The sequence below is a fragment of the Callithrix jacchus genome, chromosome 11 (assembly GCF_049354715.1).
Source record: "Callithrix jacchus isolate 240 chromosome 11, calJac240_pri, whole genome shotgun sequence".
Classification (NCBI taxonomy): domain Eukaryota; kingdom Metazoa; phylum Chordata; class Mammalia; order Primates; family Cebidae; genus Callithrix; species Callithrix jacchus.
Window position 1 is genome coordinate 17,416,150 of NC_133512.1, and position 23,911 is coordinate 17,440,060.

Genomic DNA, 23,911 nt, shown 5'->3' on the forward strand with positions numbered 1-23,911 from the left:
ATGTGAGTATAAATACCTATACTTAACAAGAAGAAAGACTTCAAATCAATTACTTAATGTTACAGCTTAAAAAAATAGAAAAAGAATGAATTAAACCCAGAGGTAGCAAAAATAATAAAGAGGAGAAAAGATATGAACTAAATAGAGAATAGAAAAAGCAAAAAGAAATTTTTTTTCAAAATTGGCTTTTGGAAGAAACACAATAAAATTGGCAAACATTCACATAGACAGAGAAAGCAAAGTAGAGACATTACTACCTATCTTTCAGAAATAAAAAGGATAACAAGAGAATGCTATAAACATCATAGGCCAATAAATTAAGTAATCTAAATGAGATAACTAGCTAGACACAAACAAACTACCAAAACTGACTCAAGAAGAAACAGAAAATACGAATAGGTCTATAACTAAGTAAGAAGTTTGAATCAGTAATCAAAAACCTTCCAACAAAGAAAAACCCAGAACCCAAAACTCTCAGTGATGTATATTCTATCAGTCAAAGAAGAATTAAATAAAATTCATCTCACTTTCTTCCAAAAGAATAGAAGAGGAGGTAATCCTTCCTAACTCATAACATGAAGCTAGCATTACCCTGACACCAATGCCAGAAAATGATAGGATTACAGGCCAATACCCATCATGAATGCAAAAATTCTTAATAAAAACATAACAAACCAATTCCAGTAGCATAGTGAAGAACATACCAAGTAGGGTATGTTCCAGGAAAGCAAAGGTTGTTCAATATATAACAATCAAAATAGAGTATACTGTATTAATAGAAGGCAGGGTGAAAATAAAAAACACATAAATAATCTTATTTCATATAAAAGTAGTATTTAACAAAATAAAAAAAATCCTTTAATTATAAACCCACAGCAAATACCATATTTAACAGGAAAAGACTGAAAGCTTTCCTCCTAAGATCAAGTACAAAACAAAGATGCCAATATTGCCCCTTCTACTAAACATTGTGCTGAAAGTTAAAGCAAGAACAATTTTGCAAGAAAAATGTGGAAAATTTATCTAGGGTGGGAAGGGCTAAGTAAAAATATTGTTAGCCACAGACAATGTGATCTTCTCCATAAAAACTATTAAATATTTCCCCAAAACAAAACAAAGCCAAAAACCACTATTAGAGCTAATAAAGCAATTCAACCAATGGTGCAGAATCCATTTTTAAAAACCCAGTGTATTTCTATACACTTGCCATGAACAACGTATAAAGGGAACTAAGAAAATTCCACTTATAATAGCATCAGAAATAATAAAATACTTCAAAATACATTTGCCAAGAGTTACAGGACTATGCTTATACATGGAAAACTCTGAAATGCTGCTGAAAGAAATTAAACAGGTTCAAATAAATGCAAAGTTATCCTGTGTTCCCAGATTACAAGACTTAATATTGTTAAGGTGGCAATAATATCCAAAGCTATGTTCAGATCCAATGCAATCCCTATCAAAACTCCAATGGTGATTTTCATCACAAACGGGGAAGGAGATGCTAAAAATCATACGGAATTATAATCACTCTCAAATTACCAAAACAATGTTAAAAAGAAAGAACAAAATTTAGGGAACTCTCACTTCTCAACTTCAAAAGCACCACAAAGCTACAGTAATCAAAATGGCATACTAACATAAGAACAGAAAAACAGAACTATGCAATAGACTTGAGAATCGAGATAAGTCCATATATTTATGGTTAACTGACCTTCAATAAGGGTGCCAAGACAATTCAATCTGGAAAAGAATGGTCTCTTCAACAAATGTTCTTGGGCAACTGGATAGCCACATGCAAAATATGAAGTATAAGATTGAACCTATACCTTACACTATATACACAATTAGCTCAAAAAGAATTTTAGATCTAAACGTAACAGCTAAAATTACAGAAGGGATAAATCTTCATGACCTCAGATTTGGCAATATATTCTTATAAACATCACCCGAAGTACAAGAAACACAAGGAAAAAATAGGTAAACTGGAGTTCATCAAAATTAAAATCAATTGAGCATCAAAGGACATTATTAAGAAAGTGAGAAAACAATCTATAAAATAGAAGAAATATTTGCATATCACATATTAATTAGAATCCAGTATTAGGAATATACAACGAACTTTTACAACAACACCAAAAAGACACACAACCCAATTTTAAATTGAGCAAAGGACTTGAATAAACGCTTCTCCAAAGAAGATACACAAATGACCAAAAAAGCATGAGAAGATGTTCAACAACATTTGCCTTTGGAGAAATGCAAATCAAGCCCACAATGCTTCGTTTCTATTAGGTATTATTTCTTTTATGAGTTTCAGTACACTTTCAGGTTCTTTTTCTTTCTTTCTCTTTCTTTCCTTCTTTCTTTCTCACTTTCTTTCTCTCTCTCTATTTTTTGTCTCACTCTGTCACTCAGGCTGGAGTGCAGTGGCACGATCTCTGGTTGCTGCAACCTCCACTTCCTGAGTTCAAGTGATTCTCCTGCCTCAGCCTCCTAAGTAGCTGGGACTATAGGCCCACACCACCATGACTGGCTATTTTTTACATTTTTATTAGAGGTAAGTTTCACCATGTTGGCCAGGCTGGTCTCAAAACTCCTAACCTCAAGTGATCCACATGCCTTGGCCTCCCAAAGTGCTGAACCCAAAGTGAGTCACACTTTCAGGTTTTCTAAGGACTGATCTACTTTTTAAACAGACCTGGGAACAAAGACCCCATAAATCCTATGAATGCTAATAATAAGTCCTTGAAGAAATAAAGAAAGATTCTATTTCTGGTAATTAGTCTCAGAGGCTGGAGAAAAACTCTCAATGTATTTCTGGAGAAGAGAAGAGAGAAGGAGGGGGACGCCAGAGAAGGGAAGTAGAGTAGCCAGCAGAGGGGAGGGAAGGTGAGGGCAGAGGAGAAGGAAAGAGGGGAGAAGAGAAGGGAAGAGAGAAGGAAAGAGAAGGGAGATAAAAGACAGAAAATGGGGCTGAACTTCTCTTGTTCTTTTCCCTTAAAGCTTCATGCCTCTCAATTGTGTTTCTATAACTTCAATCCTAGACGGCCAAAAAAAAAAAAGTGAGAAGGGAAAGTAGAGAAATGGGTATACAATCAAAGTCTGATAGCAGAAAAAAAAAATGAGGAAGAAGAAAATAGCAAGCAGCGACATTTCATTTGAGATGAAAATGGGAGGGGTGCCCTACTGTCACTGGGACCCCTTAAAAATACACAGATGGGTATTCCTAAGTGCTCCTTCATAAACAAACCATTATAAATATAAAGTCCAATTCTTTGTTTTCCAGAAAATATTGGGCCTCTACTCCACGTTATTAAGGAAAGCACACTAAGCTGAATGGTTCTTCTTGTATGTGTGTGTGTGTGTATATATATATATATATATTTTTTTTTTTTTTTTTGAGATGGAGTTTCGCTCTTGTTAGCCAGGCTGGAGTGCAATGGCGCGATCTCGGCTCACCGCAACCTCCGCCTCCTGGGTTCAGGCAATTCTCCTGCCTCAGCCTCCTGAGTAGCTGGGATTACAGGCACGCGCCACCATGCCCAGCTAATTTTTTGTATTTTTAGTAGAGATGGGGTTTCACCATGTTGACCAAGATGGTCTCGATCTCTTGACCTCATGATCCACCCACCTCGGCCTCCCAAAGTGTTGGGATTACAGGCGTGAGCCACCGCGCCCGACCCCTCAAGTTGCTTTTCTAAAGAACTGTATGGACTTACCTGAAAATGTAAAGAACAATTCATTTTGCAAACCAGCTTTTTGCATTTTAACATGATGGCATTCAGACTTAAGTAAGGAAATTTCACATGAAAGGTCAAGAACCAGTTTGCTTAAAATCTGAAGAAGTTTCTTCTCAAAAGAAATATTATAAATACTATTGCATGGAGCTGCATGATATCGAGCTGTGAACTGATAATAATAATGAGGCTCACGATAAGCTGTAAAAAAATAAGAAGAGAAAGACACAAAAATGGTTATTTAAATAATGGAAACTGCAACTAGTTAAGAAATATCATTATTTGGTATAAATTCTTGGTACAAGTTTTTATATACAGTTATATTTATTTTTAGTTCACAAACACCTTGCAGTTACTAAGTATCAAATATCATGATAGACACTTTATAAATAGTGACTCATTTAAATCTCTCAACATCATTAAGATTTTCTATCCATCATAAAGAAATTGAGGGAATCAGAAATTTGTCACATGTCCAATGCCTATGCTATCAAAAGTAAGATTCTCATTTACGGAGCCTGGTCCCAGAGCCCGTGCTCCTAACCTCAACACTACGCTGCTCAAACGCAGGTGTAACACTTCTCTGAGTTCAAACATTTATCTCAAAGAAATTAAAGTCATATAACCATGAAGAATATTCAAAAATATGTGTTTCTAATAAATCCACAATTAGTTTTATTGAGTTGAGTACAACATCTAGAACTGAGAATATATATATATATTTTGCCCATCCCAAATTCTCACTGAAATGACACAAGAAAAATAAAAATGAAAAGAAATTCACTACAATACCGAAAGTTAGAAAAGTTCATCTTCCAAAACAGGAAGTTCTGTCGCTACTTCTTTTAAGCAAGGGAGACCTCCCTGCTTATTCCTCAATTATGCTCAGAAAAAGCTTCATACTTAGCTACTCTCCATCTTTGTATTTGGAGTAGAGACAAGACAGCTTCTAATTAATGAAGAGACCTCTATAGGTTTCATTTCTGAACAAAAATTATAACATGCTTTTTGTACTGATTCATCCATCAGTGTAGGTATGCATTTATCATATATATATATATATACACACATACATATATCATGATTTATAATATGAAAGGTATACAATATATACAAATATCACATAGCATAGCTGAATCTATGGGGTCAGAGCTGGAAACTGGAGTGAGTCACAGTATGACTGGGGACAGAGAAAGAAAACCTTTTCTTTCTTTCCAGAAAACTGACCCATATCAAGGTATTACCTGAAATAGAACTAAGTCTCAATTTAAGCCCAAATATCCCCCAAATTCTCTGAAACACTATTTCAAAAGTATATTCTTCTGTGTCTCCAGCAGAAGTACACACAAACCAGCAACAATTCAGGATCAGTTTATGTGCATAAAAGAGTTAACATTGCAGTGTGGAGGCTACTTGCAGGATTAGCCCTTGCTGGTACTTCCCTAGACAGACAGGAATTTTTTCCTTCACGGATAAAACTGTCTTCTTACTCACCTGATGCACTGAACATCTTTTTGCCTTCTGTGAGTCTGGAATTTGTGTAGTTGCTAGGCAGAGTGCCTACAAAACTGGTCCCTAATAAACACTTTTGACGTGTTACTGCTTTATTCTATTCCTTTTTATTTTTTCCTCAAAAGCTCTCTGCAAATCCTAAAGTGTCTTCAAGAAGATTCATGGAATAGACTTTAAGTATAATTAGTACAGTAAATACACTGAGTACACTAAGATCATACAATTAGACTGGGTAAGAATTTGAATAACTCGAATTTTAAAAACTGGACTCAAATTGCTAATCTAACATCAAGCAGAACAAGAATTAATTATGTAGGACTGAACCGATGCAGGACTAAAATGATTTTTATGGCTTTTTGTTGAAAACATTGCTGATTTTCTTTTGTTTGCCAGAGTAAAGAAAGCTTTATTTAAAAAATAAAAGCTATTTATAGTTTGCAGAATTTGGGTAAAATATATTTTTGGAAGCAAAATCAAAATATTTACCAGAAAACTAAATATTCTGGGGACTTCAAGAAAAGAATTAACTCAAGTACTGCAGGTAATATCTGAGGGTGAATCCATGGCTTGACTTCCTAATCTGGAGAGCATTTTAAAAGTCATTTCCTTACGACAAGTTACAGCAAAGCCAAATTTAAAAAAACCTATAATAAGGTCAATCATTATTCCTGCTACAGTTTGTTTACTTATTTATTCATTTATTTATTTGTTTTGAGATGGAGTTTTGCCCTGTCACACAGGCTGGGGTACAGTGAAGCAATCTTGGTTCACTACAGCCTCTGCCTCCCTGGTTCAAATGATTCTCCTGCCTAAGTCGAGATGGGGTTTCACCAGGTTGGACAGGCTGGTCTCGAACTCCTGACCTCAGGTGATCCACCTGCCTCGGCAACCCAAAGTGCTGTGATTACAGATGTGAGACACTGCGCCCGGCCTTGCTACAGTTTATCTAACTAATCAAGCGCACTATAATGAGGCTAAAACTTATTTTACAACAGAACTGGACTCGCTGTGATATTTGGTAGAAATGGGTGATAAGAGAGAGAAAAATTATGTTTCAAGAAAAAAATTAAAAACTATAGTGTACCTGTTATTAGATTCTAGCCCTGTCCATTATTTTTGAGGTTTTTTTTAAAATTATCTAGACTGAGTCTTGAATTTTTAGTTTCTTCCAGTATCTGACTATAAGTCTCCACACTAAAACTTCCCATTTTTCTCCCACTCACTCATTTGACTTGAAATTCCTACACATCAAAACTGATTTTCCTAAAGCCCTGCAAGTTAATGCTAGACAACCTGATATAAACTTCGGAGAAATCATCACAACTTATTTATGTACAGAAAGTTCAGTGGAATGCCTGATTCAAATGGCAATCTGGGAATATCTATCCAATTGCCACTTCCTGTACATTCCAACTGAAAATGCTTTGAGCTGAAATTAAAATATTCTCAGCTGACTGCCCTCCAAACTCAGAGACCAGTTTGCAGACTGCTCCAGGTATTAACTTTTGCTTTTCTGTTTTCCAGTAAAAATGCGTCCAACTAAATACCAGTGTGCTCATACCACACAGAGACTGAATTTTGATAAAAATTCAGCCAGAACACTATTTTCTGAAATCAGACTCACCTGCTCAACTAAGCTGATTATTCTCAGGACTAAAAGACTCATTCAATAAGATAGAGAACCCAAATTTGTTCCTTTCTACTTTCCACTTGTTTCAATCTATTTCTCCCCACTTTGCCAATTTCTTTACCTTAGAACCTCTAACCTAAATCTCCCCAAAGCTACCAACGTGGATTTTAATACGTAAACTTTTCTAAAAGTAAAGCTTTAAAAAAGGGACTGAAAAAAAAACAAAATATTTCTCCCCCAAACATTGAGGATTATGAGGTTAAACTGAAAATGGAGGGTAACATGCTGCCTTAGCCTCTATTTGCCCAATGGCAGAACACCAGTCCTTCCTTACTGGAGACAGCACTTGCTAATCTGTCCAGAGAAAGCACCAGCAGGCACCAAAGGAAGCTGGGAACAGATTTTACTATCTTTCCACATTTTCTAACCTTTTAGAAGACTGGAACTGCTCTCTCCTTTGTTTTGTCACTATATTGGATTTATGGCTCTTTGTTAAAATATTATGTAAGCAAGCCCCTAAGCCACCAACAGGAGATACTTTTGAATTGAGGCCTCTCTGGCATGATGATTATAGGACACACATAAATGTCTGCCACTTTCTCCCTTGTTAACCTGGCTTTTGTTTTCAGCAGTGTCTCAACTAAGAAGTTATGAGAGTTAAAAAAAGAAACTATGTTTTCCCCCTTCAATTATCAGTACAGTTCAGTGCCATTGCCTTGCTTTCTACTAGGTAGGTGGCAGTAATTTGCCCACCATAAGTGCAAATGTCAACACAGTAGAAATAGCAAATAATATCTCAGTACAATTACTAAATTAGTTTTTACCTTACTGATCCCTTGAAAGTCTCAGGGACTCCCAGACTTTCACAGAACATAATTTGAGAACCACTGATCTATATTCAAAGTACTATGAGAATTTGACAAGAGCACAAAAACAGGAAAACAGGCAAAATATATAAACAGAAAATCTTGTATGGGAATAAACATACATAAATAGAGGCTCAAAGATAACGGTATTAAGGAAAATGCAAATGACTAGTGATAGAGCTTTTTACACCCACTGTACAGATGAAACAAATAAAACCTATTTTGTTAGTGGTAAAGATACACAGAAGTATATGTACATTATTAAAATTTAATAATAAAATTAAAAAATGTAAATTCTCAGAATGTTAAAGGAATAAATTAAGAACAGGAAATTATAAAACAAAAATAGGTGGATATGATCAAAAACAAGTGGAGAGTATAAAAATGTAAGATCTAACATATTGGAGAATGAAAATATAGTCACTGAAATAAAAAGAAAAAAATCACAGAGGTAAAATAGGCTAAATGGCAGACAAACATACCTGAAGAAACACTTGGCAAATTGCACGAGAGTGTCTAAAATACATGACATTTAAAGATTTTGGTATATGAAAGACAAGCTAAAAGTCATGAATATAAGTTAAGAAATCCTAATAAAGATACTGAATTAGCATTCCAGAAATAAAAACAGTCAAGAGGAGGATGAAAGAAGTCAAGAAAATCCAGAAGTTCAATATTACAACATGTAAATCACATTCTCTGACACACACAAAAATCAAAATAAAAATCAACAACAAACAGTTTTTAAAAATAAAATAGTACAAAATAACAAATGGGCTATAAAAGAAATAATAGATTTGACTAAATATTTGGAAATGAGGATAAACATGTCAGTAATTGTGGGATGTAACTATAGAAATAAAAAGTAAATTTATAGTCTTAACTATATTTACCCAAAAAAGAAAAAGAAAATAAATGAGCTAACGGTACAACTCAAGAGTGTATGTAAAGAACAAAGTTAACACAAGAAAGGAAGTTAGGGAAAGAGAACAGGAAAAATCCAAGAAGGAATGAATCCCTGAGAAATATAAAAAAATAATTATAATTGAGATAGAAATAAAATCCATGATAAATAAGGAAAAAAATCAAATAATGTACTGATTAAAGAACAGAAAAAATATACAAAAATTTAATATATAAATAAAGAAAAAACAAATAACTACATAAAACACTACAAATTCCTTCATGTCAATGAAGGAGAGTTGGATTGAAACTATTTCTAGAAGAATATACATTATTATTCATAATACGAATTACTATAATGTGTATAAGAAGAAATAAACTGAATAAAGTAATTACTACTAAAAAAATAACTGTGGGAGATAGATTCTGACAAGGTAGTTGGAGGAGCTCTGCAAACTCCAGCAAAGCTGCTATAAATTCTTTTTTAAAAACAACCATTAAACAGTATTTGGAAACTGTCGTAAGGGCATAGAAAAAATAAAGAAACATTTATTCAAATAAGTCCATCGAACGTAGCTAAGAATAGTGTAATAGTCTGTTCTCGCACTGATATAAAGAACTACCTGAGACTGGGTAATTTATTAAGGGAAGAGGTTTAACTAACTCAAAGTTCTGTAGGCTGTATAGAGCGTGTAGCTGGGAAGCCTCAGGAAAGTTACAATCATTTTTATCATTATTTCTTGCAACCATACGTTACATCTACATTTATCTCAAAACAAAAAGTTTAATCTGAAAAAACAGGCCTAAGGCTTAACTTGCCTTATCAGGACCATTTGCAGTCTACTTTTTTAAGCTACTGTACCTTAAACGATTGAAAACTTATTAATTGCTGAATATATAATAACCTTTGCCTGTATAACTAAAAATGGTTTAAGAGCCAACAATTCAAGTATGACAATGGAGCAGAACAGTTTTTAATGCTCAAGCACTTCTTCTGTTCTTGTGCATGACTTGTATCCTTAATTTTCTGTGTGAAATTGTTATATTATTACCTTAGCTTTTTTTTGGTGGTGGCAGGGTGGGGGGGAGACAAAAAAAGAATGCTTGTTAAGTCAGTCAAAACATAACCATATCTTGTGAATTTTTGTTAATATACAAGCTAAACATTTCATTTGCCCAGAAAGCTCATATCATACATTTGGAAATTTCCGCTCTGCAATTTCTTTGGAGCTGACAGTCTGTTAGGTTTTTTATTTCATGCTAAAGTATCATTTAGTGGTTTTGTGAACTGGTCAGAAATTCACAGGTTTTAAGTGTCTTGGGGAAATTTCTATTAGACATTGCCCTTTGTCTACCAAATAAAAGATGTTAACTTACTCCTGTTTAAAAAATAGGCCTAGAAAATATAGAAAACAATTTTTCGTTTCCTTTCTTTCTTTTTTTTTAAATTTAAGGTGGAGTCTCACTCTGTCACCCAGGCTGGAATACAGTGGTGTGATCTGCAGGTAGAATATGCAGCTTCAACCACCCAGGTTCAAGTGATTCTTGTGCCTCTGCCTCAGCCTCCTAAGTAGCTGGGATTACAGGTGTGCATCACCAAGCCTATTTTTTTTTTTTTTTTTTTTTTTTTTGTATTTTTAGTAGAGGCAGGTTTGGCCATGTTGCCCAGGCTGATCTTGAACTCCTGGCCTAAAGTGATCCACCTGCCTCGGCCTCCCAAAGTGCTGGGCAATTTTTATTTTCTAGACATAAAAAAAAAGCTCTTAGAAAACAAAACAAAACAAAACCAAGAAAAGTCAGAGAATTAAAATTGATAGCTCTTATTACAAAAAAAATTTGAAACTTCTGTTAGTATAAACATTTTAAGTGAGAGAAAACAGAAATTATTTAAAGTATTGATATGAAAGGATTAGTATCCACAACAGTAAAGTATCTAAAAATTAGTAAGAAAAAGACAAACTATCCAAAAGGAAGATGACAATGGAATTGAAAAGGCAATCTACTGAATAATAAAAATATGAAAGTATGTTCTAACTTATAATTAAGGAAGTGTATATTAAAGCAATGACTCACCATTTTTATACCTATTGTCTTGCCAAATTCAAACCTGATAATAATTCTTGATTTTATTTTTGTAATTTTCTAACATTTGTAAAGGTTTTATATACACATAGAAAATTATAAGTTGATTTTACTTCTTACAATCCAGGTAATAGTGAATACCTTGCTCAACACAGCAAAAAGCATGAATCAAAAAGAAAATACCACTTGTAGGTTATATAAAATTTTGAAATTTGGAATTATCCTTTACTTACAATATAGAAGGTTAATAAGCTAAAAACAAAATACAGAATACAATGTATTTGCCATAAAGTTACTATCCACATAGCTACTTATCTCTCAGTAGCTATTCAGACACACACATACACAAAGCCCACACAAATAACAAGATTGGAATAACCTACCAAAGACTAAAAAATACATATTAAAACTATAAAATACTATTAATTTATTATATTGGCAGCACTTCAAAATACAGCATTAAAGGGGTTTTGGAAACTGAGGTTCTCATCTATTCATAGCATGGTTGCAAATTACTATACTTTTTACAAGTCAATGGGCAGAATCAATCATAATGGTACTATGAATTCCCTGTAGATTTTCCTTTACAGAATCATCTTTCTGAAAGACTATCAACCTGTCTTTTTTTTTTTTGAGATGGAGTTTTGCTCTTGTTACCCAGGCTGGAATGCAATGGCATCATCTCAGCTCACCGCAACCTCCGCTTCCTGGGTTCAGGCAATTCTCCTGCCTCAGCCCCCTGAGTAGCTGGGATAACAGGCACGCGCCACCATGCCCAGCTAATTTTTTGTATTTTTAGTAGAGGCGGGGTTTCACCATGTTGACCAGGATGGTCTCGATCTCTTGATCTCATGATCCACCCGCCTTGGCCTCCCAAAGTGCTCAACCTGTCTTACAAAATACAGGAATGTGAGTATGGTGTGAAGGTATGGTGTATGCACATATATACACAGACCAATGATGGATGGATGCATGGATGGATGGATAGATATTTAAATGCTCCATACAGCACCATCTGAAGTAGGGAAAAAGTGAAAGAAACTAATAATTAACTGAAGAATGCTCAAATAAAACTGGAAACACCATGTAGCGATTAGAAAGATTAAGGGAGGTAGGTAAATGAAACAGAATCAATTGCATTTGTTTTAAGCATAAAAAGAGTAGGTTTCCAAAGTCAGTTTATTGATCAGGTCTTCATCCTGGCAGCATTCAAGTAACAGGGGTATATATAGTAGGATATCATAAAGCATAAGAATACTAACTCTAGGACCAGAATTCTTAAATTTAAATCTGAGTCTTCCCCTCCCCTACTTACTAACTATGGTCTTGGGCAAGTCACTTAACCATTCTCAGTTTCCTTACATTTACAAGACCAAAAATAGCAGTGCCTACATCACAGTTTGTTGTAAAGTACATTTACTATAAATAAATCAGAGCAATGCTTACACTAAGGAAGCATTACATAAATATGGATTTTGCTGTTGCTGTAACAATTACATGTAAAAACACAGCACTGCCTGGTACATCATAAGTGCTCAATAAATATCCTTCATTATCATTATTATAAACCAGCACTCATTTTATGCACTTTTATGTTTGTTGGCATATGTCAATATGTACTTCTGAGTGATTTTGAAGTATATTTATTATAAGTACATGAAGTAACAAGATGCAGAAAACTACTATGTAACCAAAGAGAAACATGACTGATTACAAGGTTTAAACAAATTATTTGCCTAACAGAGTTAATAATGTACCAACACATTAGCTCTCTTTGGCTATATGAGAAAGTATTTTTTGATTAACCAAAAAATGATCAGGAAACCACTAATAACTCTGCCAGTGTTTGGCACCCTTGCTGTCAAAGTAGCGGTAGATAAGTTACCTTACTGGCACTGTAACAAACTACCACAAACCTAACGTACTGAACAACACAAATGCACTACCTTATGGCTCTGGAGATCAGAAATCCAAAATGAGTCTTACTAAGCTAAAATCAAGCTGTATTCCTTCTGAAAGCTTTAGCGGGACCCCAGTTCTTTGCCATTTCCAGCTGTAGTAGCTGCCTGCATGATTTAGCATGTGGCTCCTTCTTTGATCTTCAGAGAAAATCGCTCCAACTTCCCCTTTTGTCAGCACATCTTTTTCTGCCTTTGACCCTCTTGCCTTTCTCTTAGAAGAACCCCTGGGATTACACTGGACCCACCCAGATAATTCAGGATAATCTCCCCCTCTCAAGAGCCTTAATTTAGTCTATCTGCTAAATCCCTTTTGCCATGTAGAGCAACACACTTAGATGTTCTGGATATGACTAGATATGGACATGTTTAATAGCCATTATTCTGTCTGCCACACATGGGTCCCACCAGTGAGATGGAATCTGCAAGCAATTTGAGTTCAGACTGTTCTCCGGGCTACTCCATATTGACAGGGCAGGAGCACCATCTCCCACAAACACAGCCACTTTAAGTTCCAGCTCCCTTTCTAGCCTCATGCAGAAATCTCTTCTAATTACAAGCAGCCAGAAAGAACAGACAGTAAAACACAGATAAGACAGCTGGGGCAGAGAGGAAGGTACAGGAAAAGTCTCTTGGGTAACAACCAAACTTCACCCTTATACAATGGGCCCCAGTAAAAATAGTGGGTCTTAAGCACATTCCTTTCCCTTCAGGCACTAACACAGGGAAGCTAAAAGCAGACTTGGGGGATATGCCTGCAGCTGCACAAAGATATATGGAAACACAAACACAACTCTCCCTCCCAGATAAGCACAACAAAGAGACACAGAAGCAGTCCAAGCCTCTGATAAACTCTGATAAACCTGAGTCCTTAAAAACTCTTAGTCTGTAAGAGAGTGTGTACCTCTGACCTAGCTCAGCCAGAAGGTGCCACTCAGGTTTGTTTTCTCTAAAATAAATCTGTTTTGACTGGCAAGCTGCCTCTTCATGCTTCTTTCCTCTTTCTTTAATTCTTACACATATCACCTGAGCTCTGCTAAATATAAGCCTCAAAAGATCAAACCACCGGAAAAGGAATTTATAGTGGTGTTTCACACTCCTGCTTTGGAGGATGGCAGTGTGCCAGAAATCATGGTACTTAAATTTAAAATACTTAGAATTTAATATAGTATAAGATATAATATCATCATAATAACTTAAAAACATTTATATATCCCAGATGTAAAATCTGTGTGTACATGTCAACATTCCCCTGAAGGAAAAAAAGATTATGGTCTGTTCACCATTCTGTGCCCTCACCACTAACCCTTTACAGAGTACTTTACCCAGGAGAGAGTAATTTCTTTTAATTAAACGAGACTAAAAATAACAAAGTCCCTTTAAGACAGACCTATTTAAACATTCAAATGTTTAAAATCATTAAGAAAGTTTAAAACACAACTAACTTTACTTCTTACCATATATAAGATATTTTAGGTAAAGGCGTTTAACAGTTTCTTCCACAGTAGGTTTATATTCAAGGAAACATGTATAAATTCCACTCATACGCTCCTGAAAATTTTGGAATACAAGGCTTCCTGTGGATGTTATTTGTGTAGTGCTGTTTTCTAATAAAGGAATAAGATACAGTTATTAGACGCTTAAGTTCCATAGGCAAGTACCAAAACATTTTCTAAGCAAGGTAAAACTACCACAATTTACCAACACAGTCAATGAAAGGTGGTGGACATAGGTAGGACACTGTATCTGGTCTCTGCTAACAGTGGGTACCAGGATAACCTTCTCAGCACCAGACATTCACTATCCAGAGTTCATCGATTGTACTGTAGCCTAAGTAGTAGGAGACTAATGCTCCTACTCCTAAGTAGTAGGAGAATGCGCTCCTAATCTGCTACTTGCATCAACTGTGCAATATCAGAAATGCAGGACACCTATATACAAATACATACACACACATATATATAATATGTATATATATACATACTATAAAATAATTACATTTATATTTAATAATAAATTATGCCATCAGTAAGCTCACAAACTGTATATGAAACAGATAAATAATATTCCCAGAACAAAGGCTATCAGAATATAATCACTAACAAGAGATTTCTTATAAGTACATATAATATAAAGCAAAATTTGGCTTATAAATTTGAGGTTTGCACAAAAAAAAAAATAGTGGATATGAGATCACCTGACTTGCCCGATATCACATAATCACAGAGTTGCAGTGCTGGGGGTAGAACAGAATGTAAGCTTCCTTTTCACTTTAACATACTTATTATTTAGGTGTCATGCACACAGAAAACTGTGTTGTGAAATGGAAAGAAAATCTGCCTTTAAAGGCATTGAGACGGGCTTGAGACCTACCTTTCCCTCTCACAAACCGTGTAACCTTCAGTAACCACTTAATCTTTCTGAAATCCAGTTCCCTCATTTGTTCAATGAAAAATCATAATACATGATAGCCTATCTCACACGATTTTTCTGTATAACAAACACAGTGAATGTTAAAGTACACAAAAATGCCATAAAGCTGTTATTCTGAATGTTTGTAACCACAGTTTTTCATTAGAAAAATTTTTAGCCATTAAAATTTGCTTAGTCAATAATTTAATATTCCAATCATTAGAACTGAAAGTACTACCTAAGGAACTAACAGTCTATCTTTTTTCTATTTTGGGTAAATGATATATTGCTTATAAATTTTAAGTTGAAATATTCTCCAAAACAAATGATGAGTGTTCATAGGGATAAAATTTTCATTACTTGTTTTTCAATAAATATTTACTGAGTGTCTAGCACATGCAAGCTCTGCTTCAGGTATTGAAAGAGAAATAAATAGATGGATATATCCACCCTCGAGGAATTTACAAAGAGCATTATGCCTTGAGAACTCCCATTTGTATATCCTGGATGAAGCTGAAAAATATCATACAAATTTAGAATGCAGTTCTATTGTAATGCCTATTTCTTCATAATTATCTTTTGATGAAATATTACACATTCATCCTAACATGCCAAGGTTTTTATAAACAGAGGTAACAGTTTGTAAGTGCTTACTACGTATTTCAGCAGCGACACCTGGTAAGGATATGTCAGGTTCTCATAAAATTTAAATAAATTTTGGAATATTATGTCATCAATGAGGTATCAGATTCCTTGGCAATCATTTTAAATGGAAGAGTTTCTCCCACCAAGAGATAAGGCCATCAAGAAGACTAGCACACTCTGGGCAGATCTTCACAAGGAAGGCATCGATTGTAGATGGAAGGAAGATGCAGACCCTGGACTAAAGGAGTAAGAAGCTGTGGACCCTGCACAGGGTTGCCAAGCATCAGGACTTATTCTCAGTCCTGAATGGCTCCTGGGGAAGGGATAAGTTAAATACACATGGAGTGGCCCACTACAGACCTCTGGAATCCCAGCTACAGGAGAACCCATGGATATTTGGGCTGGCAAGGGAGAGCTTCTTGGACAGTTGGCATGGACAAGACTCCAGCCTGCATGGAACCCAGAGCATTTGGCATGGAAACAGTTTCAGTGGAGCATGGCCAGGGACACCATTCCCTAAGGCTTGCCAAAATCAGAGCTGACCTGAACAAAATTGAGACACAAAAAAAAATACAAAAGATCAACAAAACCAACGATTGGTTTTCTGAAAGAATAAATAAGATGGGCAGATTGCTAGCTGGACTAAGAGAAAAAGAAAAGAGAATATCCAAATAAACACTATCAGAAATGACAAAGGGGACATTACCACTGACCCCAGAAATATACAAAAAGCCATCGGAGAATATTACAAACACTTCTATGCACATTAATTAGAAAACCTAGAGAAATGGTTTCATTCCTGGGATATATTCCTAGATTTAATTCCTAAGATACATTCCTAGAAACATACACCCTCTCCCATGATTGTACCAGGAAGAAATTGAAACCCTGAACAGACCAGTAGTGAGTTCTGACACTGAAACTATAATTAAAAACCTACCAACAACAAAAAGCCCTGGACCAGACAGGCACAGCCAAATTCTACCAGGCATATAAAGAAGGGCTGGTACCAATCCAAACAATTGAGGAGGAGCGACTATTCCCTACCTCATTCTATGAGGCCAACATCATTCTGATACCAAAATCTGGTGGAGACAAAATGAAAAAAGAAATGTTTAGGCCAATAACCCTGATGAACATAGATGCAAAAGTCCTCAACAAAATACTAGCATAGCAAATCCAGAAGCACATCAAAAAGCTAATCCAGCACAAACAAGTAGGCTTTATCCCTGAGATGCAAGGTTGGTTCAACATATGCAAATCAATAAATTTGATTCATCACAGAAACAAAACTAAAAACAAAACCCACCTGATCATCTCAACAGACGTGGAAAAGCCATTCCATGAAATTCAAACTCCCTTCATGTTAAAAACCCTCAATAAACTAGGCATCAGAAGAACATATCCCAATGTAAGAAGAGCCATGTGTGACAAGCCCACAGCCAACATCATACTAAACAGGCAAAAGCTAGAGGCATTTTCACTTGAGAACCAGAACAAAACAAAAATGCACACCCTTGCCACTCATATTAACATAGTTCTGGAAGTCCTAGCCAAGGAATCGGGCAAGAGAAAGAAATAAAATCATCCAAATAGAAATAGGGGACTTCAAACTACTTGTCTTCACAGACTATTTGATTCCATACCTAGAAAACCTCATTGCAGACTGGTGAAGTGGCTCATACTGGTAATCCCAGCATGTTGGGAGGCCAAGGCAGGTAGATCATTTGAGGTCAGGAATTCAAGGCCAGCCTAGCCAACACAGTGAAACATCATCTCTACTAAAAACAGAAAAATTAGCCAGGCATAGTGGTGCATGCCTGGTGCATTACTGGTGCATTAATCCCAGCTAATAAAGGGTTGATTTTAATGATTTCTCCTGGCTACTCCCTATTGACAGAGCAGGAGCACCGTCACCTTGGACAACCGCCACTTTTAAGTTCCAGCTTCCTTTCTAACATCATGCATTTCAAGGAAATCGCTTCTCTTCTCATTACAAGCAGCCAGAAAGAGCAAACAGTACGACACAGATAAAACAGGAGGCTGAGGCACAAGAATTGCTTGAACCTGAAAGGCAGAGGTTGCAGTGAGCAGAGATCACACCACTGCACTCCAGCCTGGGCAACAGAGTGAGACTCCATCTCTAAAAAACAAAACGAAACAAAAATTGTTTCTGTCCAAAGACTTCTAGATCTGATAAACAACTTCAGCTAAGTTCCAAGATACAACATCAATGTATAATAATCAGTAGCATTTCTATATAGTAATGACATCCAAACTGAGAGCCAAATCAAGAACACAATCCCATTCACAACGTCCACAAAAAGAGTAAAATACCTAGGAATACAGTTAACAAGGGAGGTGAAAGATCTGTACTATGAGAATTGTAAAACACTGCTCAAAGAAATCACAGATGACATAAACAACTGGAAAAACATTCCATGCTCATGGATAGAAAGAATCAATAGTTAAAATAACCATACTACCCAAAACAATTTATAGATTCAATGTTTTTCCTATCCAATAAATTTTTCATAGAGTAGACAAAAACAATTGTGAAACTCATATGGAACCAAAAAGAGCTGGAACAGCCAAAGTAATCCTAAGTAAAAAGAGCAAAGCCAGAGGCAACACACTACCTAACTTCAAACTATACTACAGGGCTACAGTAACTAAAACAGCATGGTACTGGTATAAAAACAGACACATAGACTAATGGAACAGAATAGAGACCCCATAAATACAGCCACACACCTACAACCATCTGATCTTCAACAAAGCTAACAAAACAAGCAGTGAGTCCCTATTTAAGAAAGGGTGCTGGAATAACTGCCTAGTTACATGCATAAGATTGAAACTGGAACCCCTCCTTCCACCACACATAAAAAATCAACACAAGATGAATTAAATACTTCAATATAAGGGACTCTTGAAGAAAGGGCAAAGCAAGATGGTTGAAGAGAAGTCTCCACCAATCATCCTTCCTGCAAGGGTACTGCATTAGCAACTATACATAGAAAAAATACTTTCTCTTAATAACAAAAATCAGGTGACCACTCATAGTACCTGGTTTTAACTTCATATCACTAAAAGAGGCACTGAAAAGACTTCTTAAAAATCCAAAATCACCAATGCCACCCCTCCCCGACCACCACTCTCACCCCAGTGGTTGCCTGATAGAAATAGTATCTCTGGGTACTAGGCGAGGGAGAACACAGCAGTTGTGATGTATTGAGTTCACTGATGTCCTGTTAGAGCAGAAAGGAAAACCAGACCAAATTCAGCTGACACCTGCCTATGGAGTGAGCATTTAAACTAGCCTGAACCAGAAGAGAATGACTGATACCAGCCACATGAACTTCAGTGCCTGCAAACCTTGCCAACAAGGTCTACAGCACTCTGTTTACTCCAAGTAAACTTGAAAGGCAATCTAGGCCATAGAGCTGCAAATCATAGGTGAGTCCTGGTGCTGAACTAGGCCCAGAGACAGTGAACTGAAAGGGCACACAAAATACAGACACCAGCTGGGGCAACCAAGGGAGGGCTGGCATCACCCCTCCCCTAACCATGAGCTGCACAGCTTGCAGCTACAAAAGGGACCCTTTCTTTCCACCTGAGGAGAGGAAAGGAGAGGGAAGAGTGTGGAGAACCCTGTCTTGTATCTAAGATACCAGCCTAGGCACAGTAGGATAGGGCACCAGTCAGAGTTATAATGTCCCCATTCCAAGACCTTGTTCCAAGAGGAAATTTCTAGACACAGCCTAAGCCAAAAGGGAACCTGCTGCCTTAAAGAAAACACCCAGTCCTGGCAGCACTCATCACCTGCTAACTGAAGAGCCCTTGGGCCCTGAATAACCAGCAGCGATACTCAGGTACAACATCAAGAGTCTTGGGTGGGCCTCTGAGACTTGCTTGCTTCAGATGAGACTCAGCACATGACCAAATGTGGTGGCTATGGGCAAAAACTCCTTCTGCTTGAGAATAGCAGAAGGAAAACTAAAGCACACTTTATCTTACACCTTAGGTGCCGGCACATACGTAGAGTGGGAGAGCAACAAGTAGGTTCTCAGGGTCCCCAGTTAACAGGGCTAATGCTTTGATGGCATTTCTGAACCTGCCCTGGGGCCAGAGAAGAGTCCACTGCCCTGAAGGGTAGGTCCCAGGACAAGAAGCCTTCATGACAAGCTCACTTAAGAGCCCTTGGGCCTTAAGGGAATATTGGCAGTAGTCTGGCAGTAATCCTCCTGGTCTGGGGTGGTGGTAGCTATCAGGTGAGGCTCCTCTCCCTTTGGAAAGCGTAGTAGGGTAGAGTGGGAAGGATTTTGTCTTTTGCTTTGAGTATCACCTCATCTGCAATATAACAGGACACCAGGTAGACTTCTAAATTTTTGACTCTAGTCGCTGAATCCCAGACGGCACTTCTGAGCCTACTCAGGGATTGGGGGACCTTGCAACACTCAACAGAAGGACAAAGTTTTGGCTGGCTTTACCTCCTGTTGATTGGAGAGCCCCGGAACCTTGAGGAAACATAGGCAGGAGCCAGGAGCCAGGAGCCACAAAGTGGCTACAACAGGCCTGGGGAAAGCCACAGTGCTATGTTGGCTTCAGGTCTGACCCAGTGTAGTCATAGTGGTGGTAGCCACAGGGATGCTATTGTCACTCCACCTCCAACTTTAGGTGGCCCAAAACAGAGACAGAGACTCTGTATGTTTGGGAGAAAGTAAAGGAAGAAAACAAGAATCTCTGCCAGGTAATCCAGAGAATTTTCCTGGATCTTATCCAAGAGTACCTCTATAAACCTGCAAGAACCAAAGCATTACTGGGCTTGAGGTGTCTCCTAAAGCAGATGTAACTTAGATCACAACAGTGAAGTCGTTTCAAATATCTCAAAAGCCTTACCAAGAAGAACAGCTACAAATAAGCACAGACAATGAAGACTACAATTAATACTTAGCTCTTCAACGGCCAGACACCAAGAACATCTACTAGTATCAACACCATTCGGAAAAATGTGATCTTAACAAATAAACTACATAATGCACCAGGGACCAATACTGGTAAAAAAAAGAGATATGTGACCTTTCAGAAAAGGAATTCAAAATAGCTATGTTGAAGAAACTTGAAATTCAAGATAGCACAGAGAAGGAATTCACAATTAGATATATTTTTAAAAGAGATTGAAATAAAAAATAATCAAGCAGAAATCCTGGAGCAGAATAATGCAATGGTATGCCAAAGAATGCATCAGAGTCCTTTAATAGCAGAATGAATCAAGCAGAAGAAAGAATTTGTGAACCTGAAAATACCGTACTTAAAAATATCTTAAAAATACACAAAGGAGACAAAAGAAAAAGTAGCATAAAACAATGAAGCATGCCTACAAGATCTATAAAATAGCCTCAAAATAGCAAATCTAAGAGTTATTGGCCTTAATGAGAAGATAGAGAAAGATATGGGGTAGAAAGTTTATTCAAAAGGATAATACCAGAGACTTTCCCAAACCTAGAGAAAGTCATAATATCCAAGTACAAGAAGGTTATAGAACACCAAGCAGATTTAACCCAGTGAAGACTACCCCAAGGCATTTAATAATTAAACTTCCTAAGGTAAAGGTTAAAGAATGGATCCTAAAAGCAGAAAGAAAAAACAAATAACATACAATGGAGTTTCAATGCATCTGGCAGTAGGCTTTTCAGTGGAACCTTTACAGACCAGAAGACAGTGGCATGACATATTTAAAGTGCTGAAGGAAAAAATATATTCTAGAATATTGTATCTGGCAAAAAATATCCTTCAAACATAAAGGAGAAATAAAGACTTTCCCAGACCCCCCCCCCCCGCAAAAAAACCTGAGGGATTTCACTAATATCTGAACTTTCATACAAGAAATGCTAAAGGGATTAATGCAATTAGAAAGAAAAGAATATTAATGAGTAATAAATAATCACCAGAAGGTATAGAACTCACTGGTAATAATAAGTGCACAGAAAAACACAGAATATTATAACACTATAACTGTGATGTGTAAACTAGTCTTTGATGAACCAATCAAAACTAATAAGTACAACAATGTTTCAAGTCATAGTCAATACAATAAGATATAAATAGAAAAAGCAAAAGTTAAAAAGCAGGGTGATGAAATTAAGGCATAGAGTTTTTATTAGTTTTCTTTTTGTTTGTTTATGCAAACAATGTTAAGTTTTTATCAGGTAGAAATATTGGGTTATAAGAGAGCCATTGTGAGCCTCATTGTAACCTAAAATCAAAAAACATACAATGGATACATAAAATATAAACAGCAAAAAACTAAATCATATCACCAAAGAAAATCATCTTCACTACAGGAAGATAGGAAGGAGAGACAGAAGAGAAGACCAGAAAACAAATAACAAAATGGCAAGAGTAAGTCCTCACTTATAAATTATAACATTAAATGTAAATTGACTGTGTTCTCTAATTAAAAATAGAGTGACTGAATAGATGAAAAACAAGACCCTCTGATCTACTGCTTATAAGAAACACACTTCACCTATAAAGACACACATCGGCTGAAAATAAAGGGATAGAAAGATACTTCATAGCAATTGAGTGCAAAAAAGAGTGTCAATTGCTATTCTTATATCAAACAAAATAGGTTTCAAGACAAAATCTATAAATGAAAAAAATTGTCACTATGTAATGATAAAGTGGTCAATTCAGCAAAATAATATGACAATTTTAAATACATATATACCTAACATGGGAGCACTCAGATATATAAAGAAAATATTATTAGAGCTAAAGAGGGAGAGATGCCTCAACACAATAATAGCTGGAGACTGTAACACCCCACTTTTAGCATTAGACAGATTTTCCAGACAGAAGAATCAACAATGAAACATTAGACTTACTCTGCACTATAGACCAAACAGATCTAACAGACATTTATAGAACATTTCATCCAAGAGCTACATAATAATGTTTATACCCACAAGAAAGGAATTTTGTGTATATTCAATGTAGTATATTGAAGCGATATCTGTATTCCTGTTTGCTGCAGCACTGCTTACAATATCTAAGATTTAGAAGCAGAATAAGTGTCCATCAGGCTGGGCACAGTGGCTCAAGCCCGTAATCCCAGCACTTTGGGGGCCGAGGCAGGTGGATCACAAGGTCAAGAGATCGAGACCATCCTGGTCAACATGGTTAAACCCCGTCTCTACTAAAAATACAAAAAATTAGCTGGGCATGGTGGCACATGCCTCTAATCCCAGCTACTCAGGAGGTTGAGGCAGGAGAATTGCCTGAACCCAGGAGGTAGAGGTTGCAGTGAGCCGAGATAGCATCGTTGCACTCCAGCCTGGGTAACAAGAACGAAACTCCGTCTCAACAACAACAACAAAAAAGTGTCCATCAGCAGATGAATGGATAAAGAAAATGTGATAATATATACATAATGGAGAACTGTTCAGTCATAAAAAAGAATGAGATGCAGACATCTGCAACAACATGGATAGAACTGGAGATTATTATGTTAAGTGAAATAAGCAATCACAGGAAGACAAACATTGCATGTTATCACTTGTCTGTAGGATCTAAAACTCAAATCAATTGAACTCATGACAGAGGTATAAGGATGGTTACCAGAGGCTGGGAAGTGTAGTGGGGGTTTTTGCAGAGAAGTAGGGATAATAAATGGGTACAAAAAAATAGAGAAAATGAATAAAACCTACTATTTGACAGCACAACAGAATGACTGTAGTCAAATTTTACTTAATTGCATATATTAAAATAACTTAAAGAATATAATTGGATTATTTGTAACTAAATGAATAAATATTTTAGGGGATGGATACACCATTCTCCATGATGTGCTTATTTCATATTGTCTGCCTATAACAAAACATCTTATGCACCCCATACATATAAACACCTACTATGTATCCATAGAGATTTTTAAAAATAATTTTAAATTATTTTTAAGAATTTTTTTTGAGACAGAGTCTCACTCTGTCCCCCAGGCTGGAGTGCAATGGTTCAATCTTGGCTCACTGAAACCTCCATCTCCTGGGTTCTAGTAATTCTCCTGCTTCAGCCTCCCAAGTAGCTAGGACTACATATAGGTGCACACCACCATGCCCAGCTAATGTTTAGTAGAGACAAGGTTTCACCATGTTATCCAGG

General features: G+C 36.4%; 1 protein-coding gene across 3 annotated transcripts in view; it reads right to left on the reverse strand.

The window, feature by feature from the left end:
* Positions 1-23,911, reverse strand: part of ZPBP (zona pellucida binding protein) — a 124,450-nt gene that overhangs the window by 80,790 nt on the left and 19,749 nt on the right. The window contains exons 4-6 of one of the 3 annotated variants that reach the window (XM_054237085.2): positions 14,149-14,298; positions 3,723-3,941; positions 1,715-1,783 (exon numbers count right to left, since the gene is read on the reverse strand). In XM_054237085.2, the coding sequence (XP_054093060.2) occupies positions 1,715-1,783; positions 3,723-3,941; positions 14,149-14,298 (438 nt within the window). The remainder of the gene's footprint in view (positions 1-1,714; positions 1,784-3,722; positions 3,942-14,148; positions 14,299-23,911) is intronic. The other 2 variants (XM_078341996.1, XM_009002170.5) reach the window with 2 other exon arrangements.